Source organism: Geotrypetes seraphini, chromosome 5 (genome assembly GCF_902459505.1).
Source record: "Geotrypetes seraphini chromosome 5, aGeoSer1.1, whole genome shotgun sequence".
NCBI classification, from domain to species: domain Eukaryota; kingdom Metazoa; phylum Chordata; class Amphibia; order Gymnophiona; family Dermophiidae; genus Geotrypetes; species Geotrypetes seraphini.
Window position 1 is genome coordinate 100,216,285 of NC_047088.1, and position 15,060 is coordinate 100,231,344.

The 15,060-nt window shown below is 41.2% G+C and overlaps 1 protein-coding gene across 2 annotated transcripts in view; it reads left to right on the top strand.

The window, feature by feature from the left end:
* Positions 1-2,071: 2,071 nt before the first annotated feature.
* CTF1 (cardiotrophin 1) overlaps positions 2,072-15,060 on the top strand; it is a 28,802-nt gene continuing 15,813 nt past the window's right edge. For both annotated transcript variants that reach the window (XR_004539683.1, XM_033947008.1), the window contains exon 1: positions 2,072-2,209. Coding sequence is in view for 1 of the 2 variants with exons in the window: in XM_033947008.1 (XP_033802899.1) it covers positions 2,161-2,209 (49 nt within the window). In the remaining variant the exon portion in view is untranslated. The remainder of the gene's footprint in view (positions 2,210-15,060) is intronic.

A 15,060-nucleotide genomic window follows, 5' to 3' on the forward strand; every position in this document is an offset into this window, starting at 1 on the left:
AACCCCCAGAAGCCTATTTTGTCTTCCATGCTGCCATCATCAACCACCTTCCAGGAAGACTGCGCAGGCCAATGATATTTCTGTTTTCAGCCCCCTTAGGTTATGACCCCAATCGCAGGTTTGTGACCCTGTTTGATATCACGACCCACAGTTTGGGAAGAACTGGGTTAGAGAGAACAGTGGGAGCAGGAATATAAATACAGTTGCCTGCTCAAGGCACTGAAATGCTTCATTAGGACTTTGGTGCAGTGAGTTGGCCAGAGAAACTTTCTCAAGAGGTGTTCTTATAGTTTGATCCTTGCCTCTGAATAGCAACTTATCGAAGATCTAAAAAGAACTAGACAAATGGAACAAATCTGAATTTCAAAGAGGAGCTTTTGAAATAAATAACTCAAGTGCCTTTAAAATACTGATTTAGAGAAGGAAGGTGGTAGAGAGGAAATGCAATTAGAAACCAGGAAACGCTTACAAAAAATAAAATACTGGATTCTGTGTGAGTTAATCAGAAATCAAAACAGAATGAGCAAGGCTGGAAGGGGTGTAGAGGAGAGCAAATCAGTTTCAGGACTTGGGTTCTCAATGCACTAGGAATGAACTCTTCTAGGTAGAAATGTGTGTGAAAACAAAAAGGGTGGGGCACTTTGTAGTCCAGGAAAAATACAAGCAGCAAACAGTAATGAGTGTAACAAGAATAAAATGGAAAATATAAGAGACAGGAAAAAAATTCAAAAGAGAAGATAATTGAAAACAAGATCGGGCAAAATCCGATTATTAAATTTTATAACTCCATTCCTGAAGCTTGCCCTGCCAGATGTTCATTTACCTGCTTACTTCCTCACAGGTGCTGGGGAATCCAAACATCTTGTTTCTTTCCTTTGTCCAGCCTTGGCAAGGATAGAGGACGGACTATTAAAATTTTGAACTTGGAAGAATGTTGGTTTAAATTTTTGCAATAAATCATTTTTGTTTACTTTTAGAGACTTTGGGTGATAGAAATCCAACTTCTAACAAGCACCCAAACCAAACTTAGAATAAACTGAGGCAAAGGAACAAAAGGTGAATTCTAACAATGCACCTTCCAAGGCATTCCTTTCTTGCACCTCCAGTTCAATTATTCAGTGGATTCACTGGTCCTTATACCCAACCAGTCTGGTTTTCAGGATGCCCACATTAAATATGTATGAGGTATATTTATACACACCGACTCCATTATATACAGATATAGCTCATGCATATTCATAACGGATATCCTAAAACTAGACTGGATAGAGGGAACTGCTTTGAGAAACATTGAACTGCAGACTTTCCTTCCTGGGGTTTCAAGTCTGCAATTTGTAGAGGACTGAGGTGCATTTTTTGTAGAACAAGGTTGGAGAGGGTCTCAGTACTGAAACAGTAGGGATACTTCAGAGGAGGAATGAGGAAAAACGGCAAAACTGTATAAACCGCCTGAATTTTGCAGGAAAATTAATAGGGTCAGTTTCACCAGATAAGAGTTGACTTACAGCTTTATATTATAATGAGCCTTCCTCACATTGCGTCATGTAGCCAGATTCCTGAATCATTCCTGAGATCACTGCCAGAGTTAATACACCGGAGGCAGGAATGAGAAACCGAGAAGAACTTTAATGTTTCACCCTCCTCTTTATTTATTGAGTCTGAACAATGAGGCTATTTTGCTACACACAATGGCAAAAAGCAGACATTAAGAAAGTATTCTGAAAACTGAAAGCGATCCACTGTGTGCCGTTGATTCTGCAGTGCTTATATATTGATGAGTGTGAGTGGAATGCATTTCTCCAAATTCCAGTTTTGCACCTTGCTATGCAAAGTACTTCCACATAATCCACTTAAAGTTCAATTTTGTCTCCCCTTACTGCTGATCCAGGTAGCTAAGAGTGCTGGAGGTTGCAGGGGTGTGCGCGCGTGTGTATATTGAGGGGAGGGGGGGGGGTCTCCTTTCCTGGAATTGACTCCAAGTTTAAATGATATCACAGAGAAGGAATTCACATGGGAGGAGGAAGGGAGCTGAGAACCGGCAGGGAGGGCAGTGGGAGGGAGGGTTGCCTTTTATAAGTAGCAGGAAAAGAGAGAGAGAGAGAGCGAGACACACACAGTGACTGACCTAAGCCTGTACTTTTCTGCTAGTTGGAGGACAACATGGAGGTTTTAACAGGTGAAGAAAGAAGAAAAACTCGACAAGGGTTTGGTAATACTTTCTTTTTTTTAATCTTTTCGTTTTTCTGGGAACCCTGGTGAAAAAGGAAACCTCTTGAGAGGGAAGGAAGTCAGATTTTAAAAGGTGATTTTTTTTTTCCGGAGAGGGGGAGGAGCACGGAAATGAAAGTTTAGGGCTTGGAGTGGGAGGGGAAGGAGGTGGTGTGCCAGAGTGAAGGATGAAAAGGTGTTGTGGGGTTTTTTTGCCTTGATGAATGGGGGAGGGGTGTCAGATTTATTTCCCTTCCCTTTTAAGCCTTTGCTATGGAGTGAGCAGCTGATTCAATCCTGCTGAACTAGCGAGTCACTCCAGATCTCCAAGGAGGAATTTAATCCAGTGTTTTTATTGTATTGTATTGTATTTTTATTTTTATTTTTTTTTTGGGGGGGGGTCTTTTTAGTGCAGTGTGAGTTGTAGTTCTTGATTTTTCCATTCAAAAATCGGTGCTGGCACAGGAAAAAAGCACTAGAATGCGGGCAGTGGGTCTGAGTCCCAAGATGCAAAATAGTTTTTATTTTTTCCCTAAACAGGAACTGAGTCTGCCAGAGTGGGACAGAGGTGATAACTCAGCCTCTGCGTGAATGGATCACGCCTTTTATAACTGGCTAACTGCCCGCAGAAGTTTAGGAGATTGCTTTCAAACCAACTACGCTGAGAATGGTTTTTGCTTGCACTGGAACCAGAATGAACCCAGGGGCAGAGGCTGGCTTAGTTAAAACAGGCTTGATACATACAGATCCCTCAGGTGCTTTTCAGTAGAAAAACCTAGCAGTGAAGAGATTTGATACTAGGTAAGAAGGAACTGAACTCTTTTTATTTTTGAATGGCTAAAGGGAGGATCCTTTCTAGACTTGTCCATGCTCAGTGTTACATAATCCTTAAAATGTACATTTCATCATGGTTCTCTCGCTTTCCCTTTTCCCTGGATTAATTTCAGTAAGTCTCATAACTAACTTCTGGCTCTGCCGGCAGGATTGCTAGAAAAGGTTACCTTTTTTGTTAGAACTTTTTTTTTTTGCGCAAAAGTGGTGTCTTTTCAGTTATCTCTGTCTAGCTTTGCGTTATAGGTATCGGTTATAGGTCTCTGGGCACTTTCTGAAGGAGAGAGAGCAGATGTTGAAGAATTACTTGGGGCTCCTTTTACAAAGGTGCGCTAGCATTTTTAGCGCACGCAGAAGATTAGTGCGCGCTCTAGCTGAAAAATTACCGCCCGCTTAAAGGGAGGCGGTAGCGGCTAGCGTGTGGTAAAACCGCTAGCGCACCTTTGTAAAAGGAGCCCTTAATGGACATGGGGTTTGATGGAAGCTTTTCTCTACTTTATTGGGTAGGATGGGGGGGGGGCCACATATTCTTTTTCTCTTCTATACACACATCTCATGGAAGCACCTCTAACATCAACCCTGGGATAATACTGTTCTGTCAGTAGCTGACTGATGTCATTTAGTCAGTCATTTACACATGCTGATGTGCTGAAAAGGAAAAGCCTCAGGGGTGGGTTGATCTCATGCTGCTAAGAAAGGAACGAGACACCTGTTCATGACTGGATTGAAACTTGGATCTTCTTTTCCTGTTGTTATATCAGGGCAGGCTTAATTGCCTAGGGCAGGTGTGTCAAGCTCAATCACATTAAGGGGCCGAAATCTAAAACACAGGCTAAGTTACGAGCCAAACCCTGCCAATTTCCGCCCCAGACCCCGCCCCCATAAAAGTACTAATTTGTAATACATATTTTTCATATATACATACAACATGGTTAACCACAAAATTAAACTATGCAAATACCCCCTATGTAAATACAGGATCACAAACTAAAAGTACTAATATATACAAATGCAACCCTAAGATTCAAGACTCTGCATGCAGTACAACCCCAGAAAAATAGAAACAAATGCATTTCTTCCTGAACAGTGCACTATATAGTCAAGCAGATGTAAAGTCTCAAAATTGACACAATTCAATCACTAATTTGAAAATAAAATTTATTTCCCCTACTTTTGTTGTCTGGTGATTTTGGTTTTCAAACCATATTTTCCCAGCTCTGGCTGCACTTCCTTCAGTCTGTGCTCTTAACTGTGTAGCCAGGGCCACCTTATCCATTTGCTGTTTTTCTCTCCTTCACTTTCTGCCATCTTTCAAAATGGAACAAAACAATGAAAAAAAACTTCTCATCAATACTGGGCAAGTCTCTCAAACTGATATGATCAGATAACATTTAAAGGCTTTTAAATATTTAAATGTGCTCATAAGCTCTTCAGCAAGGTGCTACATCGCTGGAAAGGTGCTTGAATTTTAATCATAACACATTACATGGAGCAAAGAATCTTACTTCCACTGGAGTGGCAGATGTTATGGCTTTACAAAAGATATTTAACAGTAGACAACTTATCTGAAAAGGTCAGTTCACGGCTCCAACAGTCTGTTTCGCTAGGCTACATCAGGAAACTGGAAGGATAAGTTTTTGTTTTTTTTTTATATTGATTTTCTTTGCAGTGTGCAGTGCCTGAGTCCTTTGACGGGGTGTAGCCTAGCGAAACACAGACTGTGTTGGAGCCGTGAACTGACCTTTTCAGATAAGTGGTCTACTGTTAAATATCTTTTGTAGAGCCATAACAACTGCCACTCCAGCGGAAGCAAGATTCCTTGCTCCAAGTAATGTGTTATGATTAAAATTCAAGCAGCTTTCCAGCGACGTTGTACTGCTGTTGTGGCACTTTGCTGAAGAGCTTATGAGCACATTTAAATATTTAAAAGCCTTTAAATGTTATCTGATGATATCAATTTGAGAGACTTGCCCAGTATTGATGAGAGGGGTTATTTTTGTTGTTTTGTTCCATTTTGAAAGTATTGCCCCCCCTCAAGTGGATTGTAATTTAAAATCCCCAGTCTGTTTGGATCATACATACATCTTTAGCATTAACTTTTAACATTCAACTTTCTTCCATTTTTCTGCTTTCTTCTCAAAATCTATCTACTTTTCCATGTCTTCCCTTCCCATCTATCTATGTGTACCATCTCCTCCCTCTTTCTTCTCCCCTATTCCCATCTATCCATAAGAAGCATTTCTTCTCATCTCTTCTGTGCCACACCCCTTGCTGTGCACCATCTCTTCCCTCTGTCTCCCCTTCCCTTCCATACCTGTGCACCATCTCATCCCTCTCCCATGGTCATACAACTCTGTCTTCCCCCTTCTCCCTCATATGGTCTGGCATCTTTCTCTTCTCCTTCCTATAGCCTGGAATCTCTCTCCTCTCCCATGGTCTTGCATCTCTCTCTCCTTCTCTCCTTCTTTCCAAAGTCTAACATCTTTCTTTGCTTTCTGCGTTCTGGCATCTCTCCTCCCTGCAGAATGGCATTTCTCGCCCCTCCTTCCTTTGCATTCCGTGGTCTGGCATCTCTCTCTTTCCTTCCCATTTCAGTGGTCTGGCATCTCTCTCTTCCCCATGCATCTCTACCTCATTCCGCTCCCATCACCATGTCCAATAATTCTCTCTCCTTCCCTCTCTGCCCAATAATTATCCTCTTCATCTCCCCATGTCCATCATCTCTTTCCCTATGACACCCATTTCTCCCTTTCTATTCCCTCCCTCATCTCAGCATCTCTTTCCCTTACTCTCTCCATTCTTCCATCCTATGGCTCATGCTCCCCTCCCTCCTTCCCTTCATTCTATGTCCCAAGTTCATGCCCCCTCCCTCCTTCCTTCCATCATTGTTCAGAAGTTTGTGCTCCCTCTTTCTCGAATACCAACATACCGCTCTTCCTCCTTCCATTCTGTGCCTCCCTCCAGCGGGTGTTTACCTTCTAACCTGCTCCCTCCTCCTCAATGCTGCACTCATTTCTCTGCACAAAATCGTGGGCGATGGCGGCTCCTACACACATCCCACAGCTGAGCTGGAAACCTTCTCTCTGACCTCACAACATCAGAGGGAAGGCTTCCAGTTTAGCCACCACCCATGGCTTTGTGCAGAAAAATGAGTGTGGCAGTGAAGAGGGAGCCAGCCAGAAGATTAAACACCTAGTGGTGGCAATGAGCAAAACACCGCATCGCCCTCAAACCGGCGGCCTGCGAGTTGGACACCCCTGATGTAGTGTTAGGTGCACAGTCACCACAGGCCGCATAAAATGGCCAGGCAGGCAGGCCTTGTGTTTGACACACGGCCTAGAGGTTTGGTAGTAAGGAGCAACTGCTTTCAAAGTAGAACTATAGGTCCTAACATAAGAACAGCCATATTGGGTCAGACCAATAGTTTATCTTGCCTAGTCTCCTGTCGCCAACAGTGGCCAATCCAGGTCACAGTACCTGACAGAAAACCAAATAGTAGCAAGATTTTATGTTACCGATCCAAGACAAGCAGTGGCTTCCCCCACATCTCCCTCAATAGCATGCTATGGACTTTAACTTGTCTAAACCTTTCTTAAATCCAGCTACCCTAACCACTGTAACCTCATCCTCTGGCAATGAGTTCCAGAGTTTAACTATTCCTTGAGTAAAAAAATATTTCCACCTATTTTGTTTTAAAAGTATTCTCATGTAATTTCATCGAGTGTCCCCTGGTTTTTATACTTTTTGAAAGAATGAAAAATCAATTCACTGTTATCTGTTCTACATCACTCAGGATTAGGATTTTGTCTTTCCTCATATGAGAGGAGTTCCCTTTACCATTTTGGTTGCTCTTCTTTGAACCTTTTCTAATTCCACTATATCTTTTTTGAAATATGGCAACCAGAACTGTGCACAATACTCAAGGTGAGGATGCCCCATAGAGCGATACATAAGAACATAAGAATTGCCGCTGCTGGGTCAAACCAGTGGTCCATTGTGCCCAGCAGTCTGCTTACGCGACAGCCCTTAGGTCAAAGACCAGTGTCCTATTAGAGTCTAGCCTTACCTGCGTATATTCTGTTCCAGTAGGAACTTATCCAACCTTGTTTTGAATCCCTGAAGGGTGTTTTCCCTATAACAGCCTCTGGAAGAGCATGCCAGGTTTCTACCACTCTCTGGGTAAAGAAAAACTTCCTTACGTTTGTATCAAATCTTTTCCCTTCTAACTTCAGCGAGTGCCCTCTCGTTCTTGATACCTTGGAGAGGGTGAACAATCTCTCTTTCTCTACTAAGTCAATTCCCTTCAATATCTTGAATGTTTCAATCTTGTCCCCTCTCAGTCTTCTCTTCTCAAGGGAGAAATGGCCTAGTTTCTCTAGCCTCTCATTGTACAGCAACTCCCCCAGTCCCTTGACCATTTTTGTCGCTCTTCTCTGGACCCTTTCCAGTAGTACTATGTCCTTTTTCATGTACGCCGACCAGTGTTGGACGCAGTATTCCAGGTGGGGGACGTACCATGGCCCGGTATAAAGGCATGATAACCTTTTCAGATCTGTTTGTGATCCCCTTCTTAATCATTCCTAGCATTCTGTTAGCCCTTTTTGCTGCCACCACACATTGCGCAGACGGTTTCATTGACTTGTCTACAGGTATTCCCAAGCCTCTTTCCTGGGGGTTCTCTCTAAGTATAGCTCCGAACATCCTGTATTCATGCATACAATTTTTGTTACCGACATGCATCGTGTTGAACCTCATTTGCCATTTCACAGCCCATTCCTCATGTTGCATTATAATATTCTCGGTCTTATTTACCATCCCTTTCCTAATTCCTAGCATCAAGGAAATTATGACTTGGATTATTCTTACCAAAGTGCATTGCTTTGCATTTGTCATTAAATGTAATCTGCCATTTGGCTGCCCAGTCTTTCAATTTCTTAAGGTCTTCCTGCAATTTTTCAGTCTCGTGTGTTTTCACAACTTTGAATAGTTTTGTGTCATCTGCAAGTTTAATCACCTCACTTTCCAAGTCACTTTCTCCCCCAATTTCCTGATCATTTATAAATGTTAAATAGCACAAGTCTCAGTACAGATCCTTGCAGCACTCCACTATCTACCCTCCTCCACTGAGAAAAATGGCCATTTAACCCTATCCCTACCCTCTTCTTCTGTTCAATAACAAATTCCGAATCCACAACAGAACATTGCCTCCTATCCCATGGCTCATTTTATCAGGAGTCTTTCATGTGGAACTTTGTCAAAAGCTGTCTGAAAATCTAACTATACCTTTTGGTGGGAGTCTCTATGTCACATTTTTTTTTTAAGATGGAACGAAATATGGTTATACATCAGGGACATTATAAGAAGTTTCTGAAGATTTGGGAGCCATTGATATAATTTTGCAAAGAGTGATTGATTGGTGATTATGCCCTTTGGTCATACACGTCGTGGGTGGGAATGTATTTTTCAATTTTTTAATTTGAGTGTATTTTTTTTATATATAATTGGGGGGGATATATCTATTTGTCATAAATTATAACTAAATGTATTTAAGTGCTTTTACAGAGTTATGATTGTATTATATTTTACACTTACTCATAGCTTTAAAATTAATAAAGAAATTTAAAAAATACAGGCAGTCCCCTGGTTAAGAACAAGTTACTTTTTTTTTTTTTAAAGCTGTTCTGTCTGATTTGCATATAACTCATAACTTGTAAATTTTTAAGATTCTTGCTGCTTATCTCTGCTCCCAGCTGATAAAAGGGCCAACTTTCCCTACCAGTGTTTCCTCTAAGGTACAGCATGCACAACCATACACTGTTCTTAATGTGGCCATGCGCCATTCCTGAATGTGCTGCAGAAGTGGTGCAGGAGTCTATGCCACTTGAAACACTGCTCAGTGAAATGAAGCCACAATCACATTCTTAAGTACGAGTTGTACTTAAGTTAGGTGTCTGTAACTCGGGGACTGTCAGTACACTATATTAACCGGCTCACCTTTATTCACATGTTTATTTACATCTTCAAAGAAGTTCAGCAAATTGATTAGGCAAGATCTCCCTTGGCTGAACCCATGCTGACTCTGTCCCATTAAATCATGTTGGTCTGTGTTTCATAATTTTAATTTTTTTTTATAATAATTTCCACTATTTTGCCCAGCACTGAAGTCAGGATTACCATTCTGTAATTTCCTGGATCACCTTTAAAAAAATAGTATAACATTCCACACTCCAATCTTCAGATACTATGGACAATTTTAGCAATGGGTTACAGATCACAAACAGCCGATTAGCAATTTCAGGTTGAGTTCTTTCAGTATATCTTCTAGGTTCACTGAAATTTCAGTTCCACTGCATCATCTTAAAACTATATCCAGTTCAGGTCGATTGCTTTGATCTTTATGAAAAAAATGTAAGCAAATAATTTTTTTGTTCTCCACTATAACCTTATCCTCCCCGAATGCCCTTTTGCTTCTTGATGATCCAACAGTCCTGCGGATTTCGTCACAAGTTTTCTTCTGATGTATCTGAAAAAGTTGTTACTGTGAGTTTTTGCCTCTTTGGCAAGTTTCTCATTATATTTTCTTTTAGCCTTCTTTACTAATTATTTGATCTAATTTGCCAGTGCTTATGTTGTTTCTTATTTCTTTTCTTTTTTTTTTAATTCTTTATTGATTTTCCAAATTTCAATAGTGCAATAAACAGATATATAACGTATATAATAGATCAATAAAAGCACATTCAACTTACAAATATACATAACCAATCATTTTCTCCCACCCACCCAATGATTATTCAATAAAACACAAAAATATAGATTTTCCTAATAACCTTACCCTATTCACATTAATATTTTCCCAGCCTCCCTCCCAGCATGTAAATATTCAAAGGTCAAAATTAGGACAGAAATAACCCCCCCACACCCTTCCCTGGATGTGTATGAAAATAAATAAATTAAACAAACTGATTCATAATCAAAGCCCTACTCTAGTGAAGATGTCAATGGGCCCCAAACCAATTTAAAGAAATTACTGTGCCCCAAACTATCAGCATTCATCTTTTGATATCTATAGCTGGAGCACAGATTTGCCCAACAGAAAGGAAAATTTAGACGGTCGTAGTTCTTCCAATTACGGGTAACCATCTGCATAGCTAACCTGGTCATTATTAGGAAAAGACGGCATTTATATCAATCCATAGGGGGCTTAACATGTAATAATGTTCCACATATGATCCTTTTTCCATTCTTTGAAAGATGTTCTTTTGGCTCTAATAGCCTCTTTTACTTCATCTTTTAACCATGTAATACATATGGTCTGGGCTTCCACAATGTTATTTTGAAATAATGTCCATGCCTGATTCAAAGTCCTATCCTTTGTCACTGATCCTTATAGATTTTTAACTATTTTCCTCATTTTATCGTAGTCACCCTTTTGAAAATTAAGGGCTGCTACAGTATATTTCTAGTGACATCATTCCAGATTTCATCTCAAATTTGATCATGTTAGATAATTTTTTTCACAGCGGACCCAACATAATCATGACCACCTTGAACTGCAAGGTATAGGCGGAATAGAAGTCCCTAATGTAATGTAATGACTGGGATGTAGTTATACTGGTCTATAATCTGTTCAGGAAAGACAGGGTAGGAAGAAAATGAGGAGGAGTAGCGTTATATGTTAAAGATCATATTAAAGCCACACAACTGCAGGATCTGCAGAACAAGGAAGAGGCACTGTGGATCAATTTGGAAAGAGGGAATAGTGAATATATTTACATTGGTGTGACATACAGGCCTCCTTCACAGACGGAAGAAGTAGATAGATTTAATAGTAGACGTTCAGAATATATCTACAAAAGGGGAAGTCTTGCTAATAGGTGATTGGGGCATCACTATTGCGGGGTCTTCTAGAAGTAGGGAGATCCTGGATTCTCTACAAGGAGAATTGTAATGTGGGATAGGGTCATACTGGACTTAGTGCTTACAAATGGGGAAAGTGTTTCTGATGTTACAGTGGGTGATCATTTGGCATCCAGTGATCACTGCACAGTACGGTTTAATAATTAAGATGGGTATAGAGAGGGCTCAATCAAAAGCAAAGGTTCTAACTTTGTTCAGATGGGGGTTTATGTCAAGGAATTGTCTGGGTGGGAACGTTTGGAAAGAGTGGAAATGCAGTGGGCAAAACTGAAAGGAACAATTGTAACGGTAACCTTTTTGTGAGGCAAGTAAGTAAAAGTAAGAGGAAAAGAAGGCTGCTTTGGTTCTCAAAAGTAGATGAGAAGGTAAGGAATAAGAGGTAGCTTTCGTAAACTACAAAAGATCGCAGAAAGAGGAAGACAGGCAAAAATATCTGGAAAAGGCTGGTTATGTAGTGAGAAAAGCAAAGATGCAAATGGAAGAAAAAATAGCTGTCACGGTAAAACGGGGACACAAGACATGTTTTTTAGTGATAGGACGAAGTGCAAAAAGTGGCATTGTGAGACTCAAAGGTGAAGGGGAGGAATATGTAGAAGCTGATAAAGAAAAGGCCGAATTGCTTAACAAATATTTTTGTTCTGTATTCACGGCTGAAGCGCCGGAGCAGGACCGCAGAAGACAAATGTGAATAGGGATGGAGGAGTAATAGACACTGATCGATTTTCAGAGGTTGTGTTTGTGAGGAGTTAGCTAAAATAAAGGTAGACAAAGCGATGTGGCCAGATGATGTATATCCAAGGGTGCTAAAGGAACTTAAGGAAGTTCTGGTAGCTCTGCTGACAGACCTTTTCAATGAGTCTCTAGAGTCAGGAGTGATACCAGTGGAAGTGGAAGTAAGTAAGAAGTAGGGAATTACAGGCCGGTAAGTCTGACTTCTGTGGTAAGCAAATTAATGGAAACACTTTTAAAACGGAGAATGGTAAAGTTTCTGGAATCTTGTGAATTACAGGACTGGAGGCAACATGGATTCACTAGAGGTAGGTCTTGTCAAACAAATCTGATCAATTTCTTTCACTGGGTGACCAGAGAATTGGATAGAGGATGTGCGCTAGATGTAGTATATTTAGATTTTTGCAAAGTCTTTTAAAGTGTTCCACACAGATGTCTAATAAATAGAGTTCCCATGGGATGGGTCCCAAAGTGACCGGCTGGGTCCGGAACTGGTTGATTGGAAGGCAACAGAGGATAGTGATCAATGGAGATCGCTCTGAGGAAAGGGATGTTATCAGTGTTGAGGGGTGTTCCTCAAGGTTTTGTTCTTGGGCCTGTTCTTTTTAACATTTTTATAAATGATATTGCTGAAGGGTTGTCGAGTAAGATTTACCTCTTTGCGGATGATACAAAAATCTGCAATAGAGTAGACACAATGGATGGTGTGAATAACATGAAAAAGACCTGGCAAAGCTTGAAGAATGGTCTGAAATTTGGCAGCTAAAATTTTAATTCTAAGAAATGCAAGGTCATGTATTTGGGCTGCAAAAACCTGAGGAAACAATACAATTTAGGGGTGAAGAACTTATGTGCACAACGGAAGAGCGGGATTTGGGTGTGATTGTACGTGATGATCTTAAGGTGAGCAAACGGGTTGAAAAGGTGACGGCGAAAGCTAGAAGGTTGCATAGGGAGAGATATGGCCAGTAGGAAAAAGGAGGTATTAATGCCTCTGTATAAGGCTCTGATGAGACCTCATTTAGAATATTGTGTACAATTCTGGAGGCCGCACCTTCAAAAATATTTAAAAAGGATGGAGTCGGTCCAGAGGAAGGCTGCTAAAATGGTGTGTGGCCTTTTTGATAAGGCGTATGGGGACAGAAGGTGTACTTTGGAGGAAAGGCGAGAGAGGGGAGATATGATAGTCGTTTAAACACCTATTTAATATAAACGTGCATGAGTCGAGTCTCTTTCATTTGAAAGGAAACTCTGCAATGAGAGGGCATAGGATGAAGTTAAGAGGTGATAGGCTCCAGAGTAATCTGAGAAAACCCTTTTTTACGGAAAGGGTGGTAGATGCGTTGAACAGTCTTCCGGAAGAAGTGGTGGAAACAGAGACTGTCTGAATTCAAGAGGGCCTGAGATAGGCCCGTGAGATCTCTGAGAGAGAAAGAAATAATGGTTACTGTGGATGGGCAGACTAGACTTGCCATTTGGCCTTTATCTGCCGTCATGTTACTATGTTTCTATAACCTCTCGTACTACACCCTGCAGTTTCTGGACCAGTTGCTCCAAGAAGCAGTCATTTATTACGTCTAGGAATTTTACCTCCCTAGTACTCGATGTATGAGTAACATTAATCCAAACCATATTGGGGTACTTGAAATCAGCACCACAATATGATCACTTGAGCTAACCATATCCAAAATAAAAAATACATTAAGTTTTAAAGCAACTGTATCTAGCTAGAAAAAAAAGGTTACAATATCCTCAAAGTGGAGAAAAAATGCCTCAGTTAGGGCTTAGTCTCATTAACAATATAGACCAAACTCACAATCATTGGGGGAAAAAAAACCCTCCACTTACAAAACAAAACAATCAGAACTGGACAGATACCGGACGACTGGAGGATAGCGAACGTCACCCCAATTTTCAAAAAAGGATCAAGAGGGGAACCGGGCAACTATAGACCTGTGAGTCTTACGTCTGTCCCCGGCAAGATGGTTGAAGCACTGATCAAGGATAGCATGGTCCGGCACTTGGACGCACACGACTTGATGAAACCCAGTCAACACGGATTCAGGAAAGGGAAATCATGTTTGACGAATTTACTCCAATTTTTTGAGACCGTGAACGAGCAAATTGATAGTGGGAAGCCGGTGGACATAATATACTTGGACTTCCAGAAAGCGTTCGACAAAGTTCCACATGAAAGACTTCTCAGGAAACTACAAAGCCATGGCATAGAGGGGGATATACAAAGATGGATAGGCAAATGGCTGGAAAACCGAAAGCAGAGAGTGGGCATAAATGGGAAGTTCTCCGACTGGGAGAAAGTGACTAGTGGTGTACCCCAGGGCTCGGTACTTGGGCCGATCCTTTTTAATATTTATATCAATGATCTGGAGGAAGGAACATCCAGTGAGATCATCAAGTTTGCAGACGATACAAAACTATGCCGGGCGATCAGATCGCATGAGGATAGAGAGAAACTCCAGAGCGACTTGTGTCGGTTAGAAACATGGGCGGAGAAATGGCAGATGAAGTTCAATGTGGAGAAATGCAAGGTAATGCATTTAGGAAATAAGAATAAGGAATACGAGTATACAATGTCAGGTGCAACTCTGGGGAAGAGTGAACAAGAAAAGGACCTGGGTGTACTGATAGATAGGACCCTGAAGCCGTCGGCACAATGCGCGGCAGCGGCAAAGAAGGCAAATAGAATGTTGGGCATGATAAAGAAAGGAATCTCGAGTAGATCGGAGAAAGTTATAATGCCGCTTTATAGGGCAATGGTCAGACCACACTTGGAATACTGCGTCCAACATTGGTCTCCCTACCTAAAGAAGGATATAAAACTGCTGGAGAGGGTGCAGAGACGAGCAACAAAACTGGTGAAGGGTATGGAAAAACTGGAATACGAGGACAGACTTATAACACTAGGATTATTCTCCCTTGAGAAAAGGAGACTGCGTGGGGATATGATCGAGACCTTCAAAATACTGAAAGGAATCGACAAAATAGAGCAGAGAAGATTATTTACGTTGTCCAATTTGACACGGACTAGAGGACATGTAATGAAGCTAAGGGGGGACAGGTTCAGGACTAATGTCAGGAAGTTCTGCTTCACTCAGAGAGTGGTTGACACCTGGAATGCCCTCCCAGATGAGATTATTGCGGAATCGACCGTCCTAGGCTTCAAGAGCAAACTAGATGCATATCTCCTTAAGAGAGGCATGTAAGGATATGGTGGACTATAAATTACGACAGGTGTACACCTGGCAGGGCCTCCGCGTGTGCGGATCGCCGGACTTGATGGACCGAAGGTCTGATCCGGAGATGGCATTTCTTATGTTCTTATGTTCTTATGTACTGATATACTGTTGCTTAAAC